General features: G+C 42.7%; 1 protein-coding gene across 1 annotated transcript in view; it reads right to left on the bottom strand.

Annotated features, from left to right (window-relative positions):
* The window catches only part of ccdc169 (coiled-coil domain containing 169), a 101,753-nt gene that overhangs the window by 42,541 nt on the left and 34,442 nt on the right, over nt 1-24,770 (bottom strand). The window contains exon 5 of the mRNA XM_078545309.1: nt 6,742-6,840. Coding sequence (XP_078401435.1) covers nt 6,742-6,840 — 99 coding nt within the window. The remainder of the gene's footprint in view (nt 1-6,741; nt 6,841-24,770) is intronic.

Here is a 24,770-nt window from a genome sequence, read left to right as displayed (position 1 = left end):
ATGGGGAGGGGGGGATGGGGGGGGATGGGGAGGGGGGGATGGGGGGGATGGGGAGGGGGGGGATGGGGAGGGGGGGGATGGGGGGGGATGGGGAGGGGGGGATGGGGGGGGATGGGGAGGGGTGGGAGGATGGGAGTGGGGGGGAGGGGGGGATTGCGGGGGGGAGGATGGGAAGGGGGGGGAGAGGATGGGAGGGAGAGGATGGGAGGGGGAAGGGGGGGGGGAGGTGGGGGGAGGAGGGGGGGGAGGAGGCAAGGGGAGGGGGAGGGGGAAGGGGGGGAGGGGAGGAGGGGGAGGGGGAAGGGGGGGAGGGGAGAAGGCAGAGGGGGCAGGGGGGGCAGGGGGAGGGGTGGGGCAGGGGGAGGGGTGGGGGCAGGGGGAGGGGTGGGGGCAGGGGGGGCAGGGGGAGGGGTGGGGGCAGGGGCAGGGGGAGGGGGAGAGGCGGGGGCAGGGGGAGGGGGAGAGGCGGGGGCAGGGGGAGGGGGAGAGGCGGGGGCAGGGGGAGGGGGAGGGCGGGGGAGGGGAGGGGAGGGAGGGAGGGGAGGGAGGGAGGGGGAGGGAGGGAGGGAGGGGGAGGGAGGGGGAGGGAGGGAGGGAGGGGGAGGGAGGGAGGGGGAGGGAGGGAGGGAGGGGGAGGGAGGGGGAGGGGGAGGAGGCAAGGGGAGGGGGAGGAGGCAAGGGGAGGGGGAGGAGGCAAGGGGAGGGGGAGGGGGAGGGGGAGGAGGCAAGGGGAGGGGGAGGGGGAGGAGGCAAGGGGAGGGGGAGGGGGAGGAGGCAGGGGGAGGGGGAGGAGGCAGGGGGAGGGGGAGGAGGCAAGGGGAGGAGGCAAGGGGAGGGGAGGGGGAGGAGGCAAGGGGAGGGGGGGAGGGGAGGGGGGAGGGGAGGAGGGGAGGGGGGGAGGGGAGGGGAGGAGGGGAGGGGAGGAGGGGAGGAGGGGAGGGGGAGGAGGGGGGGAGGGGAGGAGGGGGGAGGGGAGGAGGGGGGAGGGGAGGAGGGGGGGAGGAGGGGGGGAGGGGAGGAGGGGGGAGGGGGAGGGGGGAAGGGAGGGGGGGGAGGGGGAGGGGGGAGGAGGAGGAGGGGGGAGGAGGAGGAGGGGGAGGGGGGGAGGCTGCAGCTGATTGTAGTACCTTCACATCTGCCAATTCAGCATACACCCAGATTAAAATTTAAGACCTTCCTGGTCTGTTTGGCTTAACTACGCACTTAACAAACTCGTTCAACTGTCTAAAGAATCCAGGACCAAACTTCTTATTTGCAAGATGTATTGTGATCAGCATCCTGTTGTGATATTGATTTGTTGTTTATGTAGTTTAACATACTGCTGAATATGTAAGTGGTTTGATATCATCATGGAAAATGATGCAAATTAACATGATATAGTAGTTGGAGCAGTCTTGATCAGCAGGTAACATGTGTATGAAGAGTTCTCCTGGAATCATGTTATTTTTCACTAAAGAACCCTTAGATTACCAATCATTGTCATAGTTTTTTGTATGTTTGTGTTAAGAGTCAATTACAGAATATGGTGGTAGTGATGCGCGCTGAGGTGACAGTGATGCACAACATAGTAGCAGCGATTTGCATTTAATGGCAGTGATCACAAATCAGTGACATCATTGGATGACAGGAGCAGCCATTAAGCCTGGGATTACACTGGCAAACGGCTGGAAGAAGCAGCAGCAGCGAAGTTTTGGACCGGGTCTAAAAATGACTTGTCGAGAATTGGTACTTAGAGAGAGTGGGTAATTGAAGTAGGGGGTGTGTTGAATTGTAATCAACCAGAAAGGCAGTGTTCTGGCAAAATTGGGCTTGGAAAGTCAATCTGAATTGGGGCTGGGAGATTGTAGAACTGTCCTGAGTTTTTCCCGCCCAATAGAGCTCTGTGGGCGGAGTTTCCCCATGCAGAGGCTTAAAGCCTGCGTTGCAACCTCAGCATTCAGGGGGTGGCAGAGTCCAGTGCTGAAGGCGCAGTAGGCCTGCACTGTTTTCTTTCCATCAAGGAAAATTTGTTTAAGGAGAATGTCTTGGGAAAGAGAATTCTTGAATTCATGACAATTGAATATCTAATTAGAATTGGAAGGCTCTAGCTGTCTTCAGTGAATTCAAATTGTTTAGATAACTTCTGGAGTTGTGCTTCTTAGATCTTGCAGTCGCAGAGCCCAACAAGTCCGCAATAAAGGTAAAGATTGTGATTGGCAATGAAGATCTTCATTGCACCAACACTGCTGGACTGTTAGAAGCAGACCAGAAAGACTAGTCTAAACTCTGGACATCAGTTAAGGTCAACTTCAGAATACATCGGCTTGAACTGATGTCCTAAAAACAGCCGTCCAAGAAGCTATTGACCAGCTCATTAGTAAATGTTGGGACAAAGACAGAGATTGCAATTTTTCAGACGCACAACTCTCAGAGAATAATGGAGCTGGTAATCGTATCAACCCCCATAGAGGCGTTCCAAAAGGATCTGCTTGATACGAAAAAGGGACATGACCTCGAAACTCTACTTAAAGATGGGAGAAAGTACGAGGTTATGGTTGTGGGCAGGTGATATCTGCAAATGCTTGGTGCAGCAACAACCATAGGTGAGGTACTCAAGGCGTCTAGACAGACAAGGCGTATGAAAGTGCGGTCTACTGCACCAGCCACATAACCGTTCTTCATTTAGAGTTATGTGCAAGGCGCGTGGTCTAAAGGGGCATTGGGCAAGATTGTGTAGAAAGCCTGGCAGCGAGGAAGTGGTCAGAAGCCACAGCAAACCACAACTCAGCAAAAAGCAGATGCGCCAAGTGGCAAGAGTAAGGAAAAGTTCACTAAATATCAGTTCAAGCATAGCATGTCTACAAGGTAGGCAGTGACCTGGATGGCAAAGAAGGCACAGAGACAAACACAAGTTCGAAAGTGAATATGTTTTTCCTTACAGTGACAGTCGTGCAGCATGTGGATTCAATCACCCAACTGGAAACTTTCACCATAGTTGAGATCATTTGTTTTGGTAAAAGTGGTAAGCACAGGCTACAACTGAAGATAGATACTAGGCAAGCGCTAACATTTTACCACTGTGGATACTCAGACATGTACCTGGCGAAGTGTTACACTATATTACACCCAACATGACCTAGACTCACTACACATAATGGTTTACCAATATACTGTGTGGGAGTGTTGAAGTTGAAGTACAGATATGGAAGCTCTGCATGGTCACCACAGGTCTTCTACATTGTTCACACCAATGGACCAGTGGTACCAGGACTGCCAGAATTCAGTGCACTCCCAATCATGACAATTCACAAGGTCAGTAAAGCACTAATGCTAGATAGTCAAGGCAAGCATGAACCCTATTAAGTCGACTCAAGATCTGAAACTGAAATACCTGGTAGTCATAAGAGAAGCCTTTTTTCATCTGAGCGACAACGTAGTTCCCTTCATAGATTCACCACGAAAGTGCAGTGTTCATATAAAGGACAAATTAAAGGCCAAGCTTGATATCGTGGAATGACAAGGGATTATTCACTTTGTTCAGCAACACAGATTGGTATAACTCTATAACCACTGTGGCTAAGAAAGATGGTACCATTAGAGTATGCTTGGATCCCAGAAGATTAAATCAAGTAGTGCCCTCAGAAGGTGCCTACTCTGGAGGAGCTCAACTCAAAGTTTGCTAGAACCATGTTCTTCTTTAAATTGGATGTGAAGCATGGATATTGGTCAATGCACCTCTCTGAGGATCCACATAAACTAACAAGGCTCAGAACACTAATTAGGATGTATTGCTTTTGACAGTTACCACTTAGCCTGTCAGTGAGTCAGGACCTGTTCCAACAACATATGGATCCCATTATCGAGCGTGTTCCTGGCTGTGTCTGTATTGCAGATGTTATAGAGCTCAAGGGGAGCACCAAAGAAGAGCATGACAAGAATCACATTCTAATTGAAACAGCTGGAAAAGAAGGTCTTATGTTTAATAGTAAAAAATGTGCTATTAATGTGAGCCATATCACTTTCCTCAGTTCAATTTACTCTGAAACTGGAGTACAACCAGATCCCAGTAAGGTCGAGGATGTGAAATCAATGCCTACTCCTCAAGATGAAGATTTACAGAGGTATTTGGGCCTGTTGAACTTCTTAGCACCATATATCTCAATTTTTTTTCTGAGAAAGCAGCATCACTATGTGAACTTCTCAAGAAAAGTAAGCCATTCTTGTTGTTTGAATATCACAAACATGCGTTCGATTCATTAAAAGAGTCACTTTCTGTTGAAGCATGCCTATGATCCAAGGAAAGAAACTATGATCCAAGGAAAGAAACTACAAAGTAGATACATCACAAAAGAGTCTCAGGGAATGTCTGTTGCAGGAAGGCAGCCCAGTTGCATTCGGTTCCAAGAGTTTTTCACCCGCCCAGGTGAACCATTCAAACATCAAATGAGATTCATCGGTATTAGTGTTCAGCATCGCCAGATTCCATACTTATCTATTTAGCAAACACTTTGTTGTTGAGGCTGATTACAAGTCACTAGGGATGATTTGAAGAAAACCAATCGCCAGTGCATCACCTCGCCCCCAGTTAATCAAAGTACCAGGGGTATGATTGTGAGATCAGTTACAAACCTGGAAATCTCATGGTTATATCTGACATATTGAGCAGGTTATCCAACCCCAAGAAGACAGAAGATATACCGGTGGGTGTCCAAGTGGATGGAAGCAGATGTAGAATCAGATATGTACAACATTGACTTAGTGTGATTTGGACGAGATAAATGTGAGAAGCTCTGGACAGGGACTTCCAGTGATCTTGTCTTCATGGCATTATGGCAGAGCATCACCAGTGGATGGCTGGATACAGTACAAGAGGTTCCCACAGACTTCAGAACCTTTCAGCTGTATTGGGATGAATTGGACATTTCAAGTGGAGTCATTTTCAAGGGAAGATAAGTGCTTCATCAAGATATCGTTACCCAGTTACAACTTGGGTTTTGAGAAAACAAGCCGACTTGCACACAAGACAATTTTTTGACCAGGGATCAATAATAACATAGTACAAGCTGTGAGGATGTGCAATGCATGTCAACAGCATCAGCCAACTCAACACAAAGAGCCACTCCATTCTCATGATAGTCACATCATAGTCAAGAATAGCTACTAACTTGTTTACTGTCAGAGGTGACGATTTATTTGTTATTAATTACTTCTGCAAATTTCGTTATTATCGATTACTTCTGCAAATTTCCTATCATTTGCCAACTGAGGGATACATTAGTTGCATCGGTAGTAAACACCATGGGCATAATTTTCAGTCTTTTTGGTTCCCCAGAGGAGAAAGTGTCGGATCGCGGTCCACAGTACAGGGGTAAACCCTTCCAAGACATCTGTGCAAAGTGGGCTGTAATCCACATTATGTCACCCCCACACTATCCGAGGTCAAATGAGCGACCAGGAAGGATGGTGCAGACAGTGAAGTGACTGATTTTGAAATGTAAGGAGACCAGGCAAGATATGCAAGTAGCAATATTGCACCTACAAGCAACACCACTAGATACAGGATTACCATCCCCAGCAGAGATTATTTTCGAAAGACAAGTCAGGACAGCTCTTCTAAGTCATCATCTGACCAGATCATCGTTAGTCCAAGAAAAATTAAAGAAAAGACAAAAGAAAATGAAAATCACACATGAAAAACATACAGGTATGGAGTTACCTCCTCTGCTTGTAGGACAGAAGGTCAGAATGCCTGCAAGAGAGGACATGGTTCCCTGCAGAAGTATCAAAGATCTGTAATGAGATACGGTCATATGAGTGACCACCCCAAATGGAGTGACATTGAGGAGGCATAGATGTCAGCTGTGAGACTTATCCAGCAGCATCATACCTAACACTCCTGTAGCATCAAGAACAAGTGCACATTCAAGTTCTGAGGGTGGAATTAAGGGAGATGACATGCACAACATTCAAGTGCAAGTTAACTGTCAGTCTATACCTATGAGTCAAGAGAAAAGTGTTGATAGTTCCAGATCTCAGCAAAGTTTCACTGTTACAGATAGTATCATATAACCTATAATTTACCACAGCCAAAGAAAATGTGTAAACTTTCCACAATTCACTTTTGAAAAAAATCTAAAACCTAGTGTTGGGGCCTACAATCCTACCACCTATTGCAAATTTACTGTTAGAAATTGGTTAATTCTTTAGGGCTCAGGTGGGCACAAACTATGTTTAGGATAAATTCACTGATCCCGCACTTCCAGTTGAGAACCATGCTTAAAAAGTGAGTGAGATGGGTAGAGAACTACAATACCAGAGATAAAAACAAAAAGCTAAAAGCTACTGCGGATGCTGGAAATCCAAAACAAAAACAGAATTACCTGGAAAAACTCAGCAGGTCTGGCAGCATCGGTGGAGAAGAAATCAGTTAACATTTCGAGTCTTCATGACCCTTCGGCAGAACTGAGTATAGTTAGGAGAAAGGTGAAATATAAGCTGGTCCAGCTTATATTTCACCTTTCTCCTAACTATACTCAGTTCTGCCGAAGGGTCATGAAGACTCGAAACATTAACTGATTTCTTCTCCACCGATGCTGCCAGACCTGCTGAGTTTTTCCAGGTAATTCTGTTTTTGTTTTACAATACCAGAGTGTGAATCATCACTGAGAAAGCAGAATGAGTAAATGTATCCTATTATTTTCACTTGGAATAAATGGAACCTATGAAGCTTCCAAACTGCTAAACAAAAGATGGGAGACAAACCTTTGCTTCTTGTTCTATTCTCCACTCATAATTTTTCAGCTGGTTTTCAAGGCTTTTCTTCTCTTTCTCCAGTTGCTTTGTCAGTTGTTTTAGTACACCCTGCAAAAGTTCAGCATTATTTTTTTGGCGATGTGACCTGCTGCTGCTTTGTGCAAAAAGAATTCAGTCATATCTGACTATAGGGTGAAGTTTTCAGTATTTACATTTTATTTTATTACATGTTTGTACATTTGCAATTTGGGAAATTGGCAAGATGCTAAGTCAGAATATTTCAAGGTTTCATTCAAAGAAAATGTGAATAGTCAAGCCTTAAAAGGGAAATACTACAGTTGGATAGGGGAATTATTTCAATGCAAAATACTTTCTTCCTATTATGTTGCATATTATAGAAGGAATCTATGTTTGAATTAGACTTGTCACAACATTAAGTTTGAGTCATCAAACATTTGCTCAACTAATGCAGATAGCATGTCAGTCAGCATGCTTGCACCCATTCAGATTGAGGTGGGTAAGACACAAAATTGGTCTACCCACCTCTTCCGAATGATTTCAGCACAGGAATTTAATGTCCAGCACTGGTCTTCCCTTCACAATGCTGCTGGCATGGTCTGTCCATAGTGCCGGCAGTGTTTTTTCTCAACCATGTGGCACGGGTTTTTTCTTAAAGCTGCCACTTAAAGGCAAGGTGGAAAGAAAGATTGCCGCACTGGAACTTCCTGAAAAATGGGCACCACTGCAATCTGAAGGATCCAGACTGACAGATGCTGGAGACATTCGTGCTACAGGTGGGCAGAAGGAAAGATGCCATGGTCCCGTAAGGGGCCAAGAGATCCTCAGAACATACTCAGAAGAGGGTGGGAGTAAGCGGCCAGGAAAGTCAACTCAGAGTTTGGATCAGAGGACTTAGCAGCAGTGCCGTAAGAATTCTAATGAGCTTACATGGGTGGTGAACATTAGTGAATGCACCTTATCTCCTACCAACCACAATGCCAACCTATCATGCTGCTCAATGCACTACGCCTCCATCACTTATCCAGCACCATTCCCTGGCACTCTGGACTCATGCCTAACAACCAGAAACTCTACCTCACCCTCACCTAAACCTACCTCTCACTGCCTTCACATATCTCCAGATATGGTAAGCACATCATCCAAACACAGTGCTACACACAATCACTGATGTTCTTCCCTCTCTGTTGCAGGACAACATCACACACAATAGGAAAGAGCAGTGCAGAACCAGGGCCTGCATCCCCTGAGCTCTGTGGAGGAGATAGCTCTCAGCATCTTACTGCCGACTGCAACCGAGCCTGTGGCATCCGGCATCTCTGAGAACATTGAGGATGATGGAATCTTCCTGCCCTATGTCCCTTCTCAATTCCCAATACACCCTCATCCTGATATTTGCATGAAAAGCTCAATGGGGTGGGATATAGGAGAGCACTGAATTGGCATGCGCACTAAGGTACATTGTGTAGCCTGCCAGGGAACCTCCCATCACTGTCAGGCAGCATGGAGGAAACTGGCTCCAAGTTGGCAGGGGGCACCTCAGCAGCCTCTGCTCCATCTCCCTGTGAGTGCTGCAGATAGTGCAGCTGATAGATGGGAACACCGCCACCTGGAAGTTCCCCTCCAAATCACTCACCATCCTGACTTGGAAATATATCGCCATTCCTTCACTGTCGCTGGGTCAAAATCCTGGAACTCCCTTCTTAACAGCGCTGTGGGTGTACCTACACCACATGGGCTGGAGCGGTTCAAGAAGGCAGCTCACCACCACCTTCTCAAGGGCAATTAGGGATGGGTAATAAATGCTGGCCCAGCCAGCGAAGCCCACATCCCATGAATGAATAAAAAAATAGATGCAGAGGCACTGTCATTGCTGCTCCCATACCTGTTGCAGCATTTGTGTGGACAGGTCACCTACTCTTCTGCCATCTCTGTGAGACAACACTGTCCAACAAATATACCAAACCACCTCCAAGATCACTCCCGAGTACCATCAGACACTTTTCTGTAGCGATAAATTTTACTTACCTGCAATCATGGTGCCCAACCCTTTTTAAATAATATCACTGCATTGCCCACCTTGCTTCCTCATGCTTTGTTTTTGAGAATGGTCAACACAGGTGTTGCCAGGACCTGCACACTCCAAATTTGCTACCCTGACATTGTATCAGCTGCTTGGGCTGTGTGACATCAGGATAGCGCTGTTTTCATATGTTTGGGCACCCCCAGAGGTCGCAGCTGCTGCTCCCATACCAATGATGGACATGTGCAAGCCAGTAGCAGCCCACAGCACAGCCTAGCCTTGAAGAGGTAAATCTGTTGCACTGCTACATGATTGAATTTCTCGCTCAGCATCTTTGTCAGTTCTGATGCTGATCTTGAATGAACTATTATGTAACATACAATGGAAGTGAAATGTAAAAAAAAGCCAGCTGGTAAAGAATTTTAAAATTACTGAAGGCTTGAATTCCACAAGCCTGAAATAATTCTAAATCAAATTTTTCTTAACCAGCTCAGAGAGCTATGAAACACCTCTGGGGCTAAATTAAAATTGTAGCAGGGAGATTTTCATATTCAAACACGTGCTCATTGCAGTAATTCTTTAAATAAGAAACTCTTACTTAAATATAGAAATTTTGTCAATATTCCTTTGCAAACTTTTATCATCTTTGAATAATGTTCTTATTTGCATATCTTCTCTAAATTACTGTTAATATCTTTCAAAGTAATTTATGCAGTGAGAAAATGAACAGCTGTCTCAGCAAATACAGCATCTTAATTCAAATGCACCCAGCTTCCATCTGTTCCTCTACAATCATCAAACATTTACAAGACAATTCCCAAATGTATGGATTTGCTTAAAACCCTTGTTTGGTTCTTGGCATGAGAAAATCTCATTAAAAAATCAACTAGTTTAATCTGCTCCTGTAAATATGTAAAGTTGCTGGTTTTATGCTTCTTTGGAATTTCAGGTACCAGTTTGCACTTGAGATCAAAATTTGTAATTTCTTTGCTTAAGCTATTGTTGAGAAATTGGCACTTTAATCATCCCGCTGTACAGACTTGCCTGTGAAAAGTTAACTGCACTGAGCTAGACTTTCAAACACACATTCCAATAGTGTGCATGAACATTGTTAGTTGCATTTCTAGGTGCAATCTAGTAAAGTTTTATCTCATCAGCCAACTTTGAAAGAAATGACAGAGCATGAACATTGTTAATTGCATTGTTGGATGTTGGCTTGTCAAATGTCATCTACTCATCCAGCTTTAAACACGTAGAGGAATTAATATAGAAATATGGAAAAAAATTAAAAGGGACAGATCCAGTGATTGGGACAAATTTTGGAAGCTTTCAACAATTGAAAGCTGGAGAGAAAGAAAATAGCATCTGTTATTGTGGTGTATTATTAAAACTTTATTTAACAAAACGGAAAGACTATTTCGTTGCTTCAGGAGAATGTAAAAAGAATGGTAGGAAATCTAGGAACAAACCATTACTTGCGATAGAATATGCAAGTGTCAATTCAAATAAATGCATGTACCAAGCATGCCTGCACACATAACAATAGATACTGTCCCTCTTTTTCAGATGATTGCTGGAGAGGATGTGGTCATACTGGCATACTTCCACCTTACTTGGTCCTGTCCCCAAATCCAACCTTTTAAAGAAGCAAAACAAAAACAGAATTACCTGGAAAAACTCAGCAGGTCTGGCAGCATCGGCGGAGAAGAGCCGATGCTGCCAGACCTGCTGAGTTTTTCCAGGTAATTCTGTTTTTGTTTTGGATGTCCAGCATCCGCAGTAGTTTTTTGTTTTTATCTTTTAAAGAAGCAATCTAGAATGTCATATGGCCTATGACCAACACTAATATCCCCTCATGTCTAGTCCCTGTCTCCCAAGGGTGCAAGCTTCACCCAGGATGAACACAAGTACGGACTCCTCTTAGAACTGTGAAGATAACAAGCAGTCTGGACCTCTTTCCTGGAGACCCATCCCCTTCACAAACACCACAATGAACTTCTGCAGGTGCACAAAAAAAACTAACTAATCCAATTACATCCATAGAATGGAAACTGGGTGGTGTGGGCACAGGTGGAGAGAAGAGAATAGGCTCATTCCTCCCATATTTACTCTGGACCTGAAGTGTTTATAATTACAATATAAATATGCACAATTAAGCTGTAAATTCTGAATTGAGAATATATATTACTATATTTTATATATATATATCAATGTGAGAATGTACAACAGTACAAAATCATCTCAATGTATCATGCAGCAGTATGAGAATGTACACCTGTTTTGTGTCAATGCGAGAGTATGCAGCAATGAGATTCTATACAAGTTTGGCATCGGAATGAGAATATACATCAGTACAATATCGGTGTGAGAATAACCAGCAACACAGTATAAGTGAATATCAGCATTTAACTGTTCTCTTTTGTTATAAAAAGTGTTTTGAAGGTTTTAAATTAAAAATGTTTATAACTATATTATCTGTTGTTAAAAGTTTGCCTGTTTTGATTGTATTATTTAGTTATTAAAAATAAATGTGGGCAAATGAAAGTGAATGGTCATTTAATTCCTTAAAGACTTCGCTATTTCTGTGTTATAATTTTTTGTATAGTTTCTGCTAAATTCCTTACAAGTGCAAGACTATGGTTAATACACCTACAGGTTCATTCAGACAGGATAATTGTTAGAATCATAGAATGGTTACAGCACAGAAGGAAGCCAGTCAGCCTGTTGAGCCCATGCTGGCTCCCTGCAGGAGCAATTTAGTTGGTCCCACTCTCCTACCCTTTCCCTGCAAATTCTCAAGTGCCTCTAAAAAGTAGCCCATTTTTATAATATACATGTAACAGCCCTTGAATTTATACAGGCAAGGCTGCTGATTTTCAGTTTTCTGAAATAAGCATATGGAATGCTTCTCTAAGACACTGGTAAAGATCTCTGAATCCTAATGGAAAAATAAGAATGGATTATCACTTACATCACTGTAATCCAGTGGCCCTATCAACTGCATTGAATGTAGTGCACCATAGAGAGCTAGCTTGAGCACCGTTACCAAAGCAACATGAGCAGCTACAGACTGTAATTAACAGACTGTCAGCTCCAACCACTGTTTCTAACAAAATGTTTAATCCTTAAGATTCACATTAAATTTCCTATTATTTGTAATATTTGAATAGTTCAACATGCTGAAACTCATTGTCTCCCCATGATTCCTGGCAAATCTATTTTTACATTATTTTTCCAATCACTCTGCAACCTTGCATATTCACAAAGCACTTGTGGGCTGGATTTTACAGGGCTGCAGAATGGTCGCGCTCCCAGAAGGAAAGTCAGCTGGCTGTTGTTGCACCTGGAAGAAGCCCATCCCACAGCCATAATGCACTGCCAGCAGGCTAAACAATATCACAGTGGGACATCCGCCCCTCAGTGGACAGGAAGTCTCACCCTCAAAAGCTGCCAGCCAATCTGATTGGCCGGCAGCTCTAGCAGTCCTGGCAGTGCCACAGCTTATTAGCGGGCGCTGCCTGTACTGCCAGCGGGAGCAGGAAGAAGATAAGTACCGAGCTTTTAGAGCAGGGAAGGATCCAAGAGCCCAGGGATGGAGAGAGATGGGCCAGGTTTTGGAGGACAGGTGGCAAGGAACGATGGGGCGGGGGGTGACATCTTGGGAGGGTGCCCCCGATATGCACAGGGCACCCGATATGCACAGGGCACCCCCTGAACGATGTATCCCCCTGCCTCCTTTCAACTTGGCCTCAAAAAATGGACTGCCCTCTCCCACCTGCTTGCTCACGCCAACTGTGTTATGGCATGGGCAGTGTAATATCTCAGTCAATTGGCTTGGTAACAAGCTCAATTTACCTTTAATTATTTATTTGATTATGGTGAGCAGGCTGCCAATGTTGGTGCCTGCCTGCTGACCATAATATGGGGGACAGCTTAGGGGTGGATGGGAAGGTGGTGGGCTGGGCACTCCTAGTTATTTTGTGTGCCCCCCCCCCCCGCCACCACTGAAAACAAAGCCGGCCAGGAGGCTATAAAATCCAGCCCCTAGTAACTTCAAAAATGTCATTCAAGTAAAGATTTTCAGGTGGATTATTAGGCAGATGTTATTTCTGATTAAGTCAGAGTGGGCAATCTGTGCTGTTGGAAAAGGTCTGCAGACTAGTACAGCATGCAAACAAAAATAGTTAATAGGAGAAGATAGGAGTCAACTTCCTAATTCTCATACCCAGCATTATCGTGTGGGTAAAAAAAGGCCCACAGGCTGACATGCCTCTATAAAATTTTGAATGGACAATTAAATATTTCTAAGCAGTACATCAAGCTTGAAAAGTTCATAACCAACAGCTCTAACTTATATACCCCAATGTGCTTCCTTTGCTAACTCCTTTTTCCAAAGAACAAACAAGAACTGGGGCAATCTTCCACAACCTTAATCTCCATGCCCCCTAAGGATTCATTTAAGGAGAATCTGTTGAACATTGTTCATTAATGTGACCATCGACTGCATTCATTGTGCATCTCCTGTGAGAATTCCCCAGCGGAAGACTACGGAGCAAAACCTTACCAAGTATTAAGTGCTAAGTAGGCCAATTTAGATGTATGATGCTTAGGAGTGGCCTGCCTTAGACTCTGCACAAATAAATGCTTCAAACGAAAAGGTGATGAATAAATGTGGAGCTGGCTACCCTACTTTTTAAGGGATTCATTCTACAAGCTACCTAAATTGAGGCTTAATGCAACAGAATATTGAAGCAGCAATTTCAACTCTGTTACCAAAATGAATATTAATAGTCGTTTGGAAGTACAGAACTTGAGCACTGCTGAAAAAGAGAGATGTCAAAGCTTTTCATCTTGCACACATCAGGACGCTTTGCACGAATACCAATATAAGGGGAAAACAACAATTTATACTGGATGTGAAGAGAGTGCTGATTGGTTGGCAATGGACTTTGATTGGTAGAGACCTTGCCATGGAGAATGCAACAATTGATGGTGATTGACAGTTAACTGCCAAGCTTCCACATGCCTTTTTTTCACCAAAATGAATATGGTTGTTGTTGCCAAGATCATGCACTTGGCTCCCCAGCTTCTAATACCTATGCTTCACCTCTTCCATAGAGTCAAAGAGTCAGAGGTCTACAACACAGAAAAAGGTGCTTTGGCCCATCAAGTCTGCACTGGTCAAACAAGTACCTAACTATTCTAATCCCATTTTCCAGCACTTGGCCCATAGCCTTGTATGCCATGGCATTGCAAGTGCACATCCAAATACTTCTTAAATATTATGAGGGTTTCTTCCCCTACCACCCTTTCAGGCAGTGAGTTCCAGATTCCCACCATCCCCTGGGTGAAAATATTCTTTCTCACATCCCCTCTAAACCTCCTGCCCCTTACCTTAAATCTATGCCCCCTGGTTATTGATCTCTCCACCAAGGGGAAGAGTTCCTTCCTACCCTATCTATGCCCCTCAATTTTATACACCTCAATCATGACCCCCCTCAATCTCCTCTGCTCCAGGGAAAATAACCCCAGTCTATCCAATCTCTCCTCATAACTAAAACTCTCCAGCCCAGGCAACATCCTGGTAAATCTCCTCTGCACGCTCTCTAGTGCAATCACATCCTTCCTGTAATGCGGATTCCAGAACTGCATGCAATACTCTAGCTGTGACCTAACCAGCGTTTTATACAGTTCCAGCATAACCTCCCTGCTCTTATATTCTATGCCTCAGCTAATAAAGGCAAGTATCCCATATGCCTTCTTAATCACCTTATCTACCTGTCCCTCTACCTTAAGGGACCGGTGGACATGCACACCAAGGTCCCTCTGATCCTTGGTACTTTCCAGGGTCCTACCATTCATTGTGTAATCCCGTGCCTTGTTTGTCCTGCCCAAGTGCATCACCTCACACTTATCCGGATTAAATTCCATTTGCCACTGATCAGCCCATCTGACCAGCCCGTCTATATCCTCCTGTAATTTAAGGCTATCCTCCTCACTATTTACCACCCCACCAATTTTCGTGTCATCCACAAACTTACTGATCAGCCCTCCTACATTCAAGTCTAAATCGTTTATATATACCACAAACAGCAAGGGACCCAACACCGATCCCTGTGGAGCCCCACTAGACACAGGCATCCAGTCGCAAAATCATCCCTCGACAATCACCCTCTGCTTCCTGCCACTCAGCCAATTCTGGATCCAATTTGTCAAATTGCCTTGGGTCCCAAAGGCTCTGACCTTCGTTATTAGTCTCCCATGCGGGACCTTATCAAAAGCTTTGCTGAAGTCCAAGTAGACGACGTCAAATGCATTGCCCTCATCTACACACCTGGTCACTTCTTCAGAAAATTCAATCAAATTGGTCAGACATGTCCTCTCCTTAACAAATCCATGCTGACTGTCCTTGATTAATCCCTGCCTCACCAAGTGTAGAGTAATTCTGTCCCTCAGAATTGTTTCCAATAGTTTCCCCACCACTGATGTTAGACTGACTGGCCTGTAGTTCCCTGGTTTATCCTTTTCACCCTTCTTGAATAACGGTACCACATTGGCTGTCCTCCAGTCCTCTGGCACCTCTCCTGTGGCCAGAGAGTTATTGAAAATTATTGCCAGCACCGCTATCTCTTCCATTGCTTCACTCAACAGTCTGGGATATATTTCATATGGGCCGGGAGATTTATCTACTTTTAAGCCTGCCAGGCCACTTAGAACCACCTCCTTTTCTATGCTAATTCCTTTAATTATATCACAGTCCTTGTACCTGGTTTCCATACCCAGGTCGTCCCTCTCATTTGTGAATACCGACACAAAGTATTCATTTAGAACCCTACCTACATCTTCCGGCTCCACAAACAAATTACCACTATGGTCCTTAATGAGGCCCTATTCTTTCCCTAGTTACCCTCTTACTCTTAACGTGCTTGTAAAATAAGTTTGGATTTTCCTTTATTTTACCTGCCAATGTTTTTTCATGCTCCCTTTTTGCTCTCCTAATTTCCTTTTTAAGTTTCCCCCCTACACATTCTATACTCCTTTAGGGCTTCTGCTGTTTTAAGCCCTCGGTATCTGCCATAAACCTCCCTTTATCTCTTTATCCAATTCTGTATATCCCTCGACATCCAGGGATCCCTGGATTTATTGGTTCCACCCTTTATCTTTACTGGAATATGTTGGCCATGTACTCTCCCTATTTCCTTCTTGAATGAGTCCCACTGCTCTAATGCAGATTTATCTAAAAGTAGTTGCTCCCAGTCCACCCTGGCCAAATCATATCTGATCTTATTAAAATCGGCCTTCCCCCAGTTTAGAACTCTGATTCCTGGCCCATCCTGGTCCTTTTCCATAACATCCTTGAATCTAACGCAGTTATGATCACTATCTGCAAAATGCTCCCCCACTGATACCCCTACCACTTGCCCTGCTTCATTCCCTAAAATTAAGTCCAGGACGGCCCCCTCTCTTGTAGGACCTTCTATGTACTGGCTTAAAAAGCTCTCCTGGATGCATTTTAAGAATTCCGCTCCCTCTAAACCTATCACACTATGACTAACCCAGTTAATGTTGGGGAAGTTGAAATTCCCCACTATTACTACCATATTATTTTTACACTTCTCTGAAATTTGCCTACATATCTGTTCTTCTATTTCTCTCTGACTGTTTGGGGGCCTATAGTATACTCCCAGCAATGTGATTGCTCCGTTTTTGTTTTTTTAAGTTCTACCCATATGGCTTCATTTGAGGAACCTTCTAAGATGTCATCCCTCCTTACTGCTGTAATTGATTCCTTGATCAATATTGCGATACCTCCTCCTCTTTTACCTCCTTCCCTGTCTCGCCTGAAGACCCTATATCCTGGAATATTGAGCTGCCAATCCTGCCCCTCTCTCAACCATGTCTCTGTGACAGGAATTACATCATACTTCCATGTGTTAATCTATGCCCTGAACTAATCTGCCTTCCAAATGTTGCTCCAAGAAATAAGCCACTTAATGACATTGGTTCAGAGATAACATTCACTCATTGACATCAGATGAATCGCAGCTGATCTGTACCTTAACTCCACCTAGCTACCTTGGGTTCAATAACGTTAGTGCCCCTTTCCTAACAAAAGCCTTATCAATCTCAGTTTTGAAATGTTCAACTAGCACCCAGCCTTGACACATGTTCCTATCCATCAAGGTGCTCAAAATAAGGCACACATGCATAGTTTTTTGTAAAGAGAAAACTAAATGGAAAAACAAATAAAGTTACATTCACTAATTTACAGACTCCCCTGGGACCTATGGGTAAAAATGAGGAGAAAACATAATTAGTGCAATATTGTTAAGTTACAGCTGTTAGAAATAATATAGAAATGTGAGAACCTCCTAATTTCTTTTAGGTATTGTACCCTGTTGGGACTTATCTCTGAGAGGCAGTGCATTACACTGGGGGGACACAATCAGTGCAGGCATAGCCATGGAACATAAGAATGGAAAGCTAGTGCCAGCATGTATTTGCTTTTGTTTCTTGATATCTGTGTGGTTAAGATTCGGAATGCACTGCCTGAAAGAGTGGTGGATACAGATTCAATAGTATCCTTCCAAAGGGAATTGGATAAATACTTGGAAGGATAAAAAAAATTACAGGGATGTGGGAAAGTGTAAGGCAGTGAGACAAACTGGAATGCTTTTTGAAAAAGCCAGTGCATATTCAATGGGCTGAATGGTTTCCTTCTGTGTTTTATTGTTCTACAGTTCTCTTCTATGTTTTGTTGAATGGGGAGGATATCAGATCCTGACTATTTTATTGATCAAAAATGATGCACATAGCATCTTAGAATTATCACCCTACCAATTTCTGTAATCCTGTAATTTTTTTTTTTACAATTTGACAATCTTTGCAGCAATTTTGAAGTGAGAAAGTTTGGGCACATTTCCAATAAAGTATGGGCTCGTTGGGCAAAATGGCCTCCTTCTTTGAGGTAATGATTTTCTGACTCTAATAGCACTTACTGATCATTTAATTAGTCCCTGAATTACGAATAGCCACTTTAGTCATCTGATGCTCAGTTAACATACATTTGAATATGTACTAACCCTACATTTGGGGCGTAAGATATATCATGTACATCATGTAATCCAGATGTGAACATGGTTTCCTACCTCACTCAAAAGCTATTACTTGAGAACATTATATAATAGTGTCTCTGCATGCATAAAAGACGGTCTCGGAGGGAGTATGGTCCAAAGACTGGAGGCCAGGTTTTAGTATAAAAGCAAAATACTGTGGATGCTGGAAATCTGAAATAAAAACAGAAAATGCTGGAAAAGCTCAGCAGGTCTGGCAGCATCTGTGGAGAGAAAAACAGAGTTAACGTTGCGAGTCCATGTGAATCTTCTTCAGAGCTAGGAGAAGTATAAATATGATGGATTTTATACTATTTAAGCAGGGGTGAGGGGAGGTGGAGCAGGTGGAATGAGATACTAGGAGGCTGTCACAGCTAAGGAGAGATTGACACCAAGATGTCAAGGACAGAAGGCAAAGGGAGTGTTAATGGTAGTGGTAAAGAGTAAAGAAGGTGCTGATAGTGGTATAAAGGTAAAATAGCAGAAGGTGTTAATAGCAGAACAAGGGTCAGCACTCTGTGAAAGCAAAACATAAAAATGAGTGACAGATGGCCCTGTGGGGGGAGGGGGAGTTTGGGGGAAAAGGATAAAAAAAATGAACAAATAAATAAGAGTAAAATAATTTTTAAAATAATAAAGTAACTATATAAAAATGAATAAATAAATGAAAATTTGATTTAAAAAGGGGTGGGGATGGAGGAGAGAGTTCATGATCTGAAGTTGTTGAACTCAATGTTAAGTCCGGAAGGCTGTAAAATGCCTAACCGGAAGATGAGGTGCTGTTCCTCCAGTTTGCATTGAGCTTCAATGGAATATTGCAGCAGTCCAAGGACAGACATGTGGGCATAAGAGCAGGAAGGTGTGTTGAAATGGCAAGCGATAAGAAGGTCTGGGTCATGCTTGCGGACTGAATGAAGATGTTCCGCAAAGTGGTCACCCAGTCTGCGTTTAGACCCCCAGTGTAGAGGAGACTGCATTGGGAGCAGCGAATACAGTAGAAAATTGTTATTTATTTACTTATTTTATTATTATTTTATTTATCTGGAAAGTACTGTGTAAGCAGGCTAAGTTCTTTCTTTCTTGCAGTTTAGAAAGGGTTAACTCACTCTCAGCTGTATTAGCTGAGTAACTAATTAGCTAACTGGTTGACTTGGGTAACTGTAGCTCCAGTTCAGTTTACTACAAACTCAGGGCTCTTTAATGCAGCCTTGGCAAATGGAATGCAGCTGAGGTAAGTGAGTGAAGACTTGGGGTTTGGTGAGAAGGGGAGTTCAGAGAAGGAGGTGTTCGTTTCCTTTTTCTATCATTCTCACCCTGTGGGAATTGGTTCTTGCTTGACAACAAGGAAAGGAGCTAGCTGTTTGGTGAGTTATTCTATCCCTAAAGTTTAAAGTAGTACACAAATTGGTAGTAAGTTAATAAAATATTAAAAAAGCAACGTAAATAAGTGATTAATATAATTAAGTAATTATTTAAAACACATTAAGGATGGCGGGACAGGTGATGTGTCAAGGCTGCAGCATGTGGGATCTCCTGGATGACATTGTGATCCAGGGCAAAAATGTCTGCAGTAAGTGTTTGTGGCTTGAGGAACTTCAGTTCAGAGCAATTGAGCTGGTGGCTGAACTGCATACTTTGCAACACATCAAGGAGAGGGAAAGTTACCTGGACGGTTTGTACCAGGAGGCAGTCACACCACTTAGGAGAGGGTCTTCTGATTTGGTCAGTGGTCAGGGACAGGAGGGTGTGACTGCGAGTGAGGAAGGTAAAGGTAAAGGCAGGAGTGCCGGAGTATGAGCCTCTGCAATTGTTCAAAAGGGTTAAGGTTCTCTCAGCTTTTTTGGATGAGAGCAGGGGCTGCAGGAAGGATGAACGAACTGACCATGGCCATTCAAGTGGGGTGAGCAAAAAGGAACGTAGTGTTAGTCAGGGACTGTGCAGTGAGGGGGATTGACACTTTTCTCAGTAGCAAAGAGCGAGAGTCCAGACAGCTGTGTTGCCTGCCTGGTGCCAGAGTTCAGGACATGTGCACAGGGCTGGAGAGGAACTTGCAGTGAGAGGGGGAGGATTCAGTTGTCATGGTCCATGTAGGTACCAATGACATAGGTCGAACTAGGAAAGAGGTTCCGTGTAGATAGGATGAAGAACTAGGCACTAAATTGAAAAGCAGAACCTCAAAAGTTATAATCTCTGGATTATTATCTGAGCCGTGCACAAATTGGCACAGGGTACATAAAATTAGAGAGATGAATACATGGCTCAAAGACTGGAGTGGGAGACATGGGTTTCAGTTTGTGGGGCACTGGCACCAAAACTAGGGAAAGTGGGGGCTGTACCATTGGGACAGTCTATACCTGAACTGGGCTGGGACCAGTGTTCTTGTGAACCGCATAACTAGGGAAGTAGAAAGGGTTTTAAACTAAATAGTGCGGGCAAGGGATCAAATGTGGAAAGATGTGGTATATCAAAGAGTAGAGACAAGGTAAGAGAGGAAGATAGTAATGGGAAGTGAAAATTGGAGAATGGCAGAAAGGGCCAGAGAGAAAATACCTAAGAATGCACAAAGAATCAAGACTAGATGTCATAAAGATAACAAAAAGACTAAACCAAAATCTGTGTATCTGAATGCACGTAGTATTCATAACAGAGCAAACAAATTGATAGCACACATTGAAGTAAATAAATATGATTTGATAGCCATTACTAGCCTGGCTGCAAGATGGCAAAGATTGGGTCCTGAACATTGAGCAATATATAACCTTCAAGAAGAACAGGAAGCTAGGTAAAAGTAGAGGTATAGCAGTGTTAATCAAAGATGGCACTGGTGCAATAGTTAGAGATGACCTTGGTTCAGGAGATGAGGATGTAGAATCGGTTTGTGTGAGATAAGGAATAGTAAGGGAAAGAAGTTATGAGTGGGAATGGTCTGCAGGCTCCCTAACAGTAACCACAATGTAGGGCAAAGTATACAAGAAGAAATGTTGGGTGCTTGTTATAAAGGGATGGAAATAATCATGAGTGACTTTAATCTACATATAAACAGGAAAAATCAAATTGGCAGTAGTAGCCTGGATGAGGAGTTCATAGAATGCTTTCGAGGTAGGCTCTTAGAGCACCACATTCTGGAACCCACCAGAGAGCAGTTTATATGAGATTTGGCATTGTGTAATGAGACAGGATTAATTAATGACCTCAGAGTAAAGGCACCCTAGGTAGCAGCAACTACAATATGATTGAATTTTACATTCCATTTGATTGGGAGAAGAGTGGATCTAAGATTAGTATTTTAAACTTAAATAAGGGCAACTATGTGTGCATGAAAACTGAGCTAGGTGAAGTGAACTGGGATGTTAGACTAGGGGATAGATCAATAGAGAAGCAGTGGCAGACATTTAAGGGGGTATTTCAGAATACTCAGAATAAGTATGTTCCTACTATAAAGAAAAATTCTAAAGGGAGGACACATCATCCATGGTTAACTAAAGAAGTTAGGGAAAGCATCAAACTTAAGGGAAAGCATATAACTGCACAAAGATGAGTGGCAGGTCAGATGATTGGTCAGTGTCAAGAAGATATAATGTTATTGGAAATGATTTTAAAATAGAGTCTAGTGGTGTCTGTGTCTACGTATGTATGTGTGTCTTAATTGGATTAAAGCCAGGTGGTCTAGAGGAGTTGATGTATAGAAGAGGAGTAGGCTTGAAATGGTAATTGGGTAAACATAGGAAAGTTACAAGGTGAAATGAAACAGGGGCAACTTGCATTTTAAAATAAACCATTCAAAAGAATGGGTGAAGTATCACACCTAGCCAGAAGAAGCTAAACAATGTGTTTATTTTTTCCAAAACTTACTAATAAAATTGGTGCTATGAAAGGGGTTTCATTGCTAGAAGAGGTAAAGTTCAAAAGACCTAGTGGTACAAAGAGAATTTGCAAAGAGGAAAATATGTATAAAACAAGAAAAAGCTGTTGGTAAAGGAGGAGGGATTCTAAGATCTAAAGCCTCCAGCCTGTAAGCCTCAAACTGCTGTCAGCAAGGACCCAGAGCTGAAAGAAACTTATTTTGAATTCAACTGTCCAGGGTGCGTTTTGCCAGGGGTCTGTTTAAATCTATGTGTTTTACTGTTGCTTTAACAGGGGTGTAACTAGGAGTCAGGTTAATTAGGGGATTTTTGTAGTTATTACAGTAGTAATTTTGCAGATATATGTATGTGCTTACAATCTTTCTTGTGTTAATAAATGTTTAATTTCGTTTTATAAAAACCTCTTGAAACTTGGTGGTCTTATTACTACTGAATTTAAAGCCTGCATCTCGAACATACAAATTGCAAAATATGTTATAACAATTGTTTTAAGCTTCCCTCTGGGATTTGAACAGCTCAGCATTTACCATCAGCTGTGTCATAATAGTCAGAATATAAAGAACAGCAGAGAATGATTAAAAGGTTAATCAGGAAAAAGAAATTAGGGTATGAGAGGAAGCTAACTAGAAATATAAAAATGGATATCAAGGGTTTCTCTACATGTATTTAAACAAAAGAGTATGTAAAGTGAGTGTTGGTCCTCTAGGGAGTGAGAATGGGGAGTTAATAGATAATAAGGAAATGGTCGATGAAATGAACAAATATTTTGCTTCTCTTTTCACTATAGAGGATACTAAAAACATTCCAGTTTTTTAACTTTAATTTGGACTCCTTAACTTCTCATTTCTGATCTGTGTGTATGTGTTTTTATTATTTTTCTCAGGTTTGTTGTAACTAATAAACTTACTCTTTTTTGACTCAAGAAAGCCTGGTTAAATTGGCTCCTTCTAAAATAAATACATTTGGATTGGGGAAAGGTATCCTCGGGGGAAGGGATCCTTTTTAAAGTAACCTTGTTGTGACCAACCAAGGTGGGGGCTGGGGTGGAGGGTGGCACGTTGAATAAGGAAGGGGAGCCAGCCCATTCCTCCTCACCCGGGAGCATAACAAAATTGGGGTCCAGTTCAGAAAGTTAACAAATTGGTGGACCTTGCCCGGGGACCAGTCCATAACAATGCACAAGGTGCTTTAGGGTTGGATGTGTCAGGGAACAGTTTAGCTAGCACTCGTGTTTTAATTGTCGGCTGAAATATAAGATGGAAGAGTTGTCTTCATGGCCACATTAGGGAAACATAGGAACATAGGTCTGAAGAACAGGAGTAAACTCTAAGATCGCAGCTGATCTGGTTGTGGTCTCAACTCCATTTTCCAGGAGTATTGGTCACAGTGACATCGTCAAATGACAATGTTTTGTGAGAAGCACAATATAAGATGTTGAACTTTTGCTTTAACAATTTGTAGAGAAGCTGAAAAGGAACAATGACGAAGGTTGGGGAAACAGACACACAGTAGTATTGTTTCATTTCTCTGTATGTCTACAGTTTAAAGATATTGGGGGAAACATATGTTTGCATAGTACTGTTTCTAGTGAAAAGCTGGAGACAAAGTAATTTCTCCGCCATTGGCCTTGATCTTCGATAATAAACAGAGAATGTTGTAAACCAAAATCTGATGTCAGAAATCAAAATGGTTACAATCATGTCAATGGAAAATATCAAGCTGCCTTAATTAGTGCAACTGGAAAGCTACTAGTCACATGCCTCGCCATCAGAGTGAGTAGAATTATTCTGTCCAATGCTGCTGGACTGAGATTTTCTTGTTTGTATTTGTTTTGCAATATTTACAACTGTAGCTCCATAGCAAGCTACAAAAATTTAGCAGTACACAAATAAAGACTGCTACAGAAGCCTATGAATATTTAAAACATCATTCACAGATTATCTTTTCCAGACAATTAGGTATAGAGTTAAATTTTACCCCAATTTCAGAATTAAAAATCTACATCCATCAGAATGTATTTGAGTAATGAGATTTGTGTTAATTATTGTTCATCATGTTGTTATTCGCCAATTTCAAATTATCCTGCAAATTATCAAGCTTGTCATTTATTTCTGACATACAAATATGCATTTGAACTAATTGCCCTGTGATAAAAAGTTTCGTTAGCTTTCAGCTAAGCTACTCCCTAGAACAGTATGAAGTGGCACACAGCTACATCAGAAGAGCGAGAACTAATAAGACTCAATACATTCAACTGATACCTGGTGAGTACTGAGATATTTGCCACCGACACTATTCGTATTCCTAACTGAAGGAGGCTCAGAAATACCAAGAGGAATTGGAATCCAATTGGATGTATTGAATTTAAAAATAATTCACAAAAGACGCCTCTGATTTTTTGTAAGTATTTCAAAACAATATGAAGTTCATGCTATACTGGGCACAATGGGTGGAAGATGAGAAGATGAGGCAATAATACTAGTATAGAGAAAGAATTCACTTAAACCTTTTGTACACCAAAACAAAACAACAACAGTGCATTCAAGCACTGTTTATTATCAATTAAGGCTTGATAAACCTTAAAATATGAATATTCCTTGGTCAATAATTAATATTTGAAAACACATTTAAGTGCAGAGTAAAAGCTGTGATAGTCAAAGCAATATACAAAAGGTCTTTTCTATTCAAACTTCCTATTAAAACATGTTTGTCAATCATTTAATTTGTAGTCTAATTTATCTTATTCATTCATGGAACGTGATTGTTGCTACAAGGTCAGCATTTATTACCCATCCCTAATTTCCTTAGGAAGATGGTGGTGAGCCAGCTTCTGGTACACCCGCAGTGCTGTTAGGAAGGGAGCTCCAGGATTTTGACCCAACGAGAGTGAAAGAATAATAATATAGCTCCAGGTCAGGATAGTGTGTGGCTTGGAGGGGAAGATGCAGGTGGTGGTGTTCCCACACGCTTGTTGCCCTTGTTTTTTTAGGTGGTAGAGATCATGGGTATTAAAAGTGATGC

The sequence above is a fragment of the Cetorhinus maximus genome, chromosome 7, assembly GCF_964194155.1.
Source record: "Cetorhinus maximus chromosome 7, sCetMax3.hap1.1, whole genome shotgun sequence".
In the NCBI taxonomy this organism is placed as follows: domain Eukaryota; kingdom Metazoa; phylum Chordata; class Chondrichthyes; order Lamniformes; family Cetorhinidae; genus Cetorhinus; species Cetorhinus maximus.
Note: the sequence above shows the minus strand (reverse complement) of the source record. Positions and strands in the feature narration are given on the sequence as shown.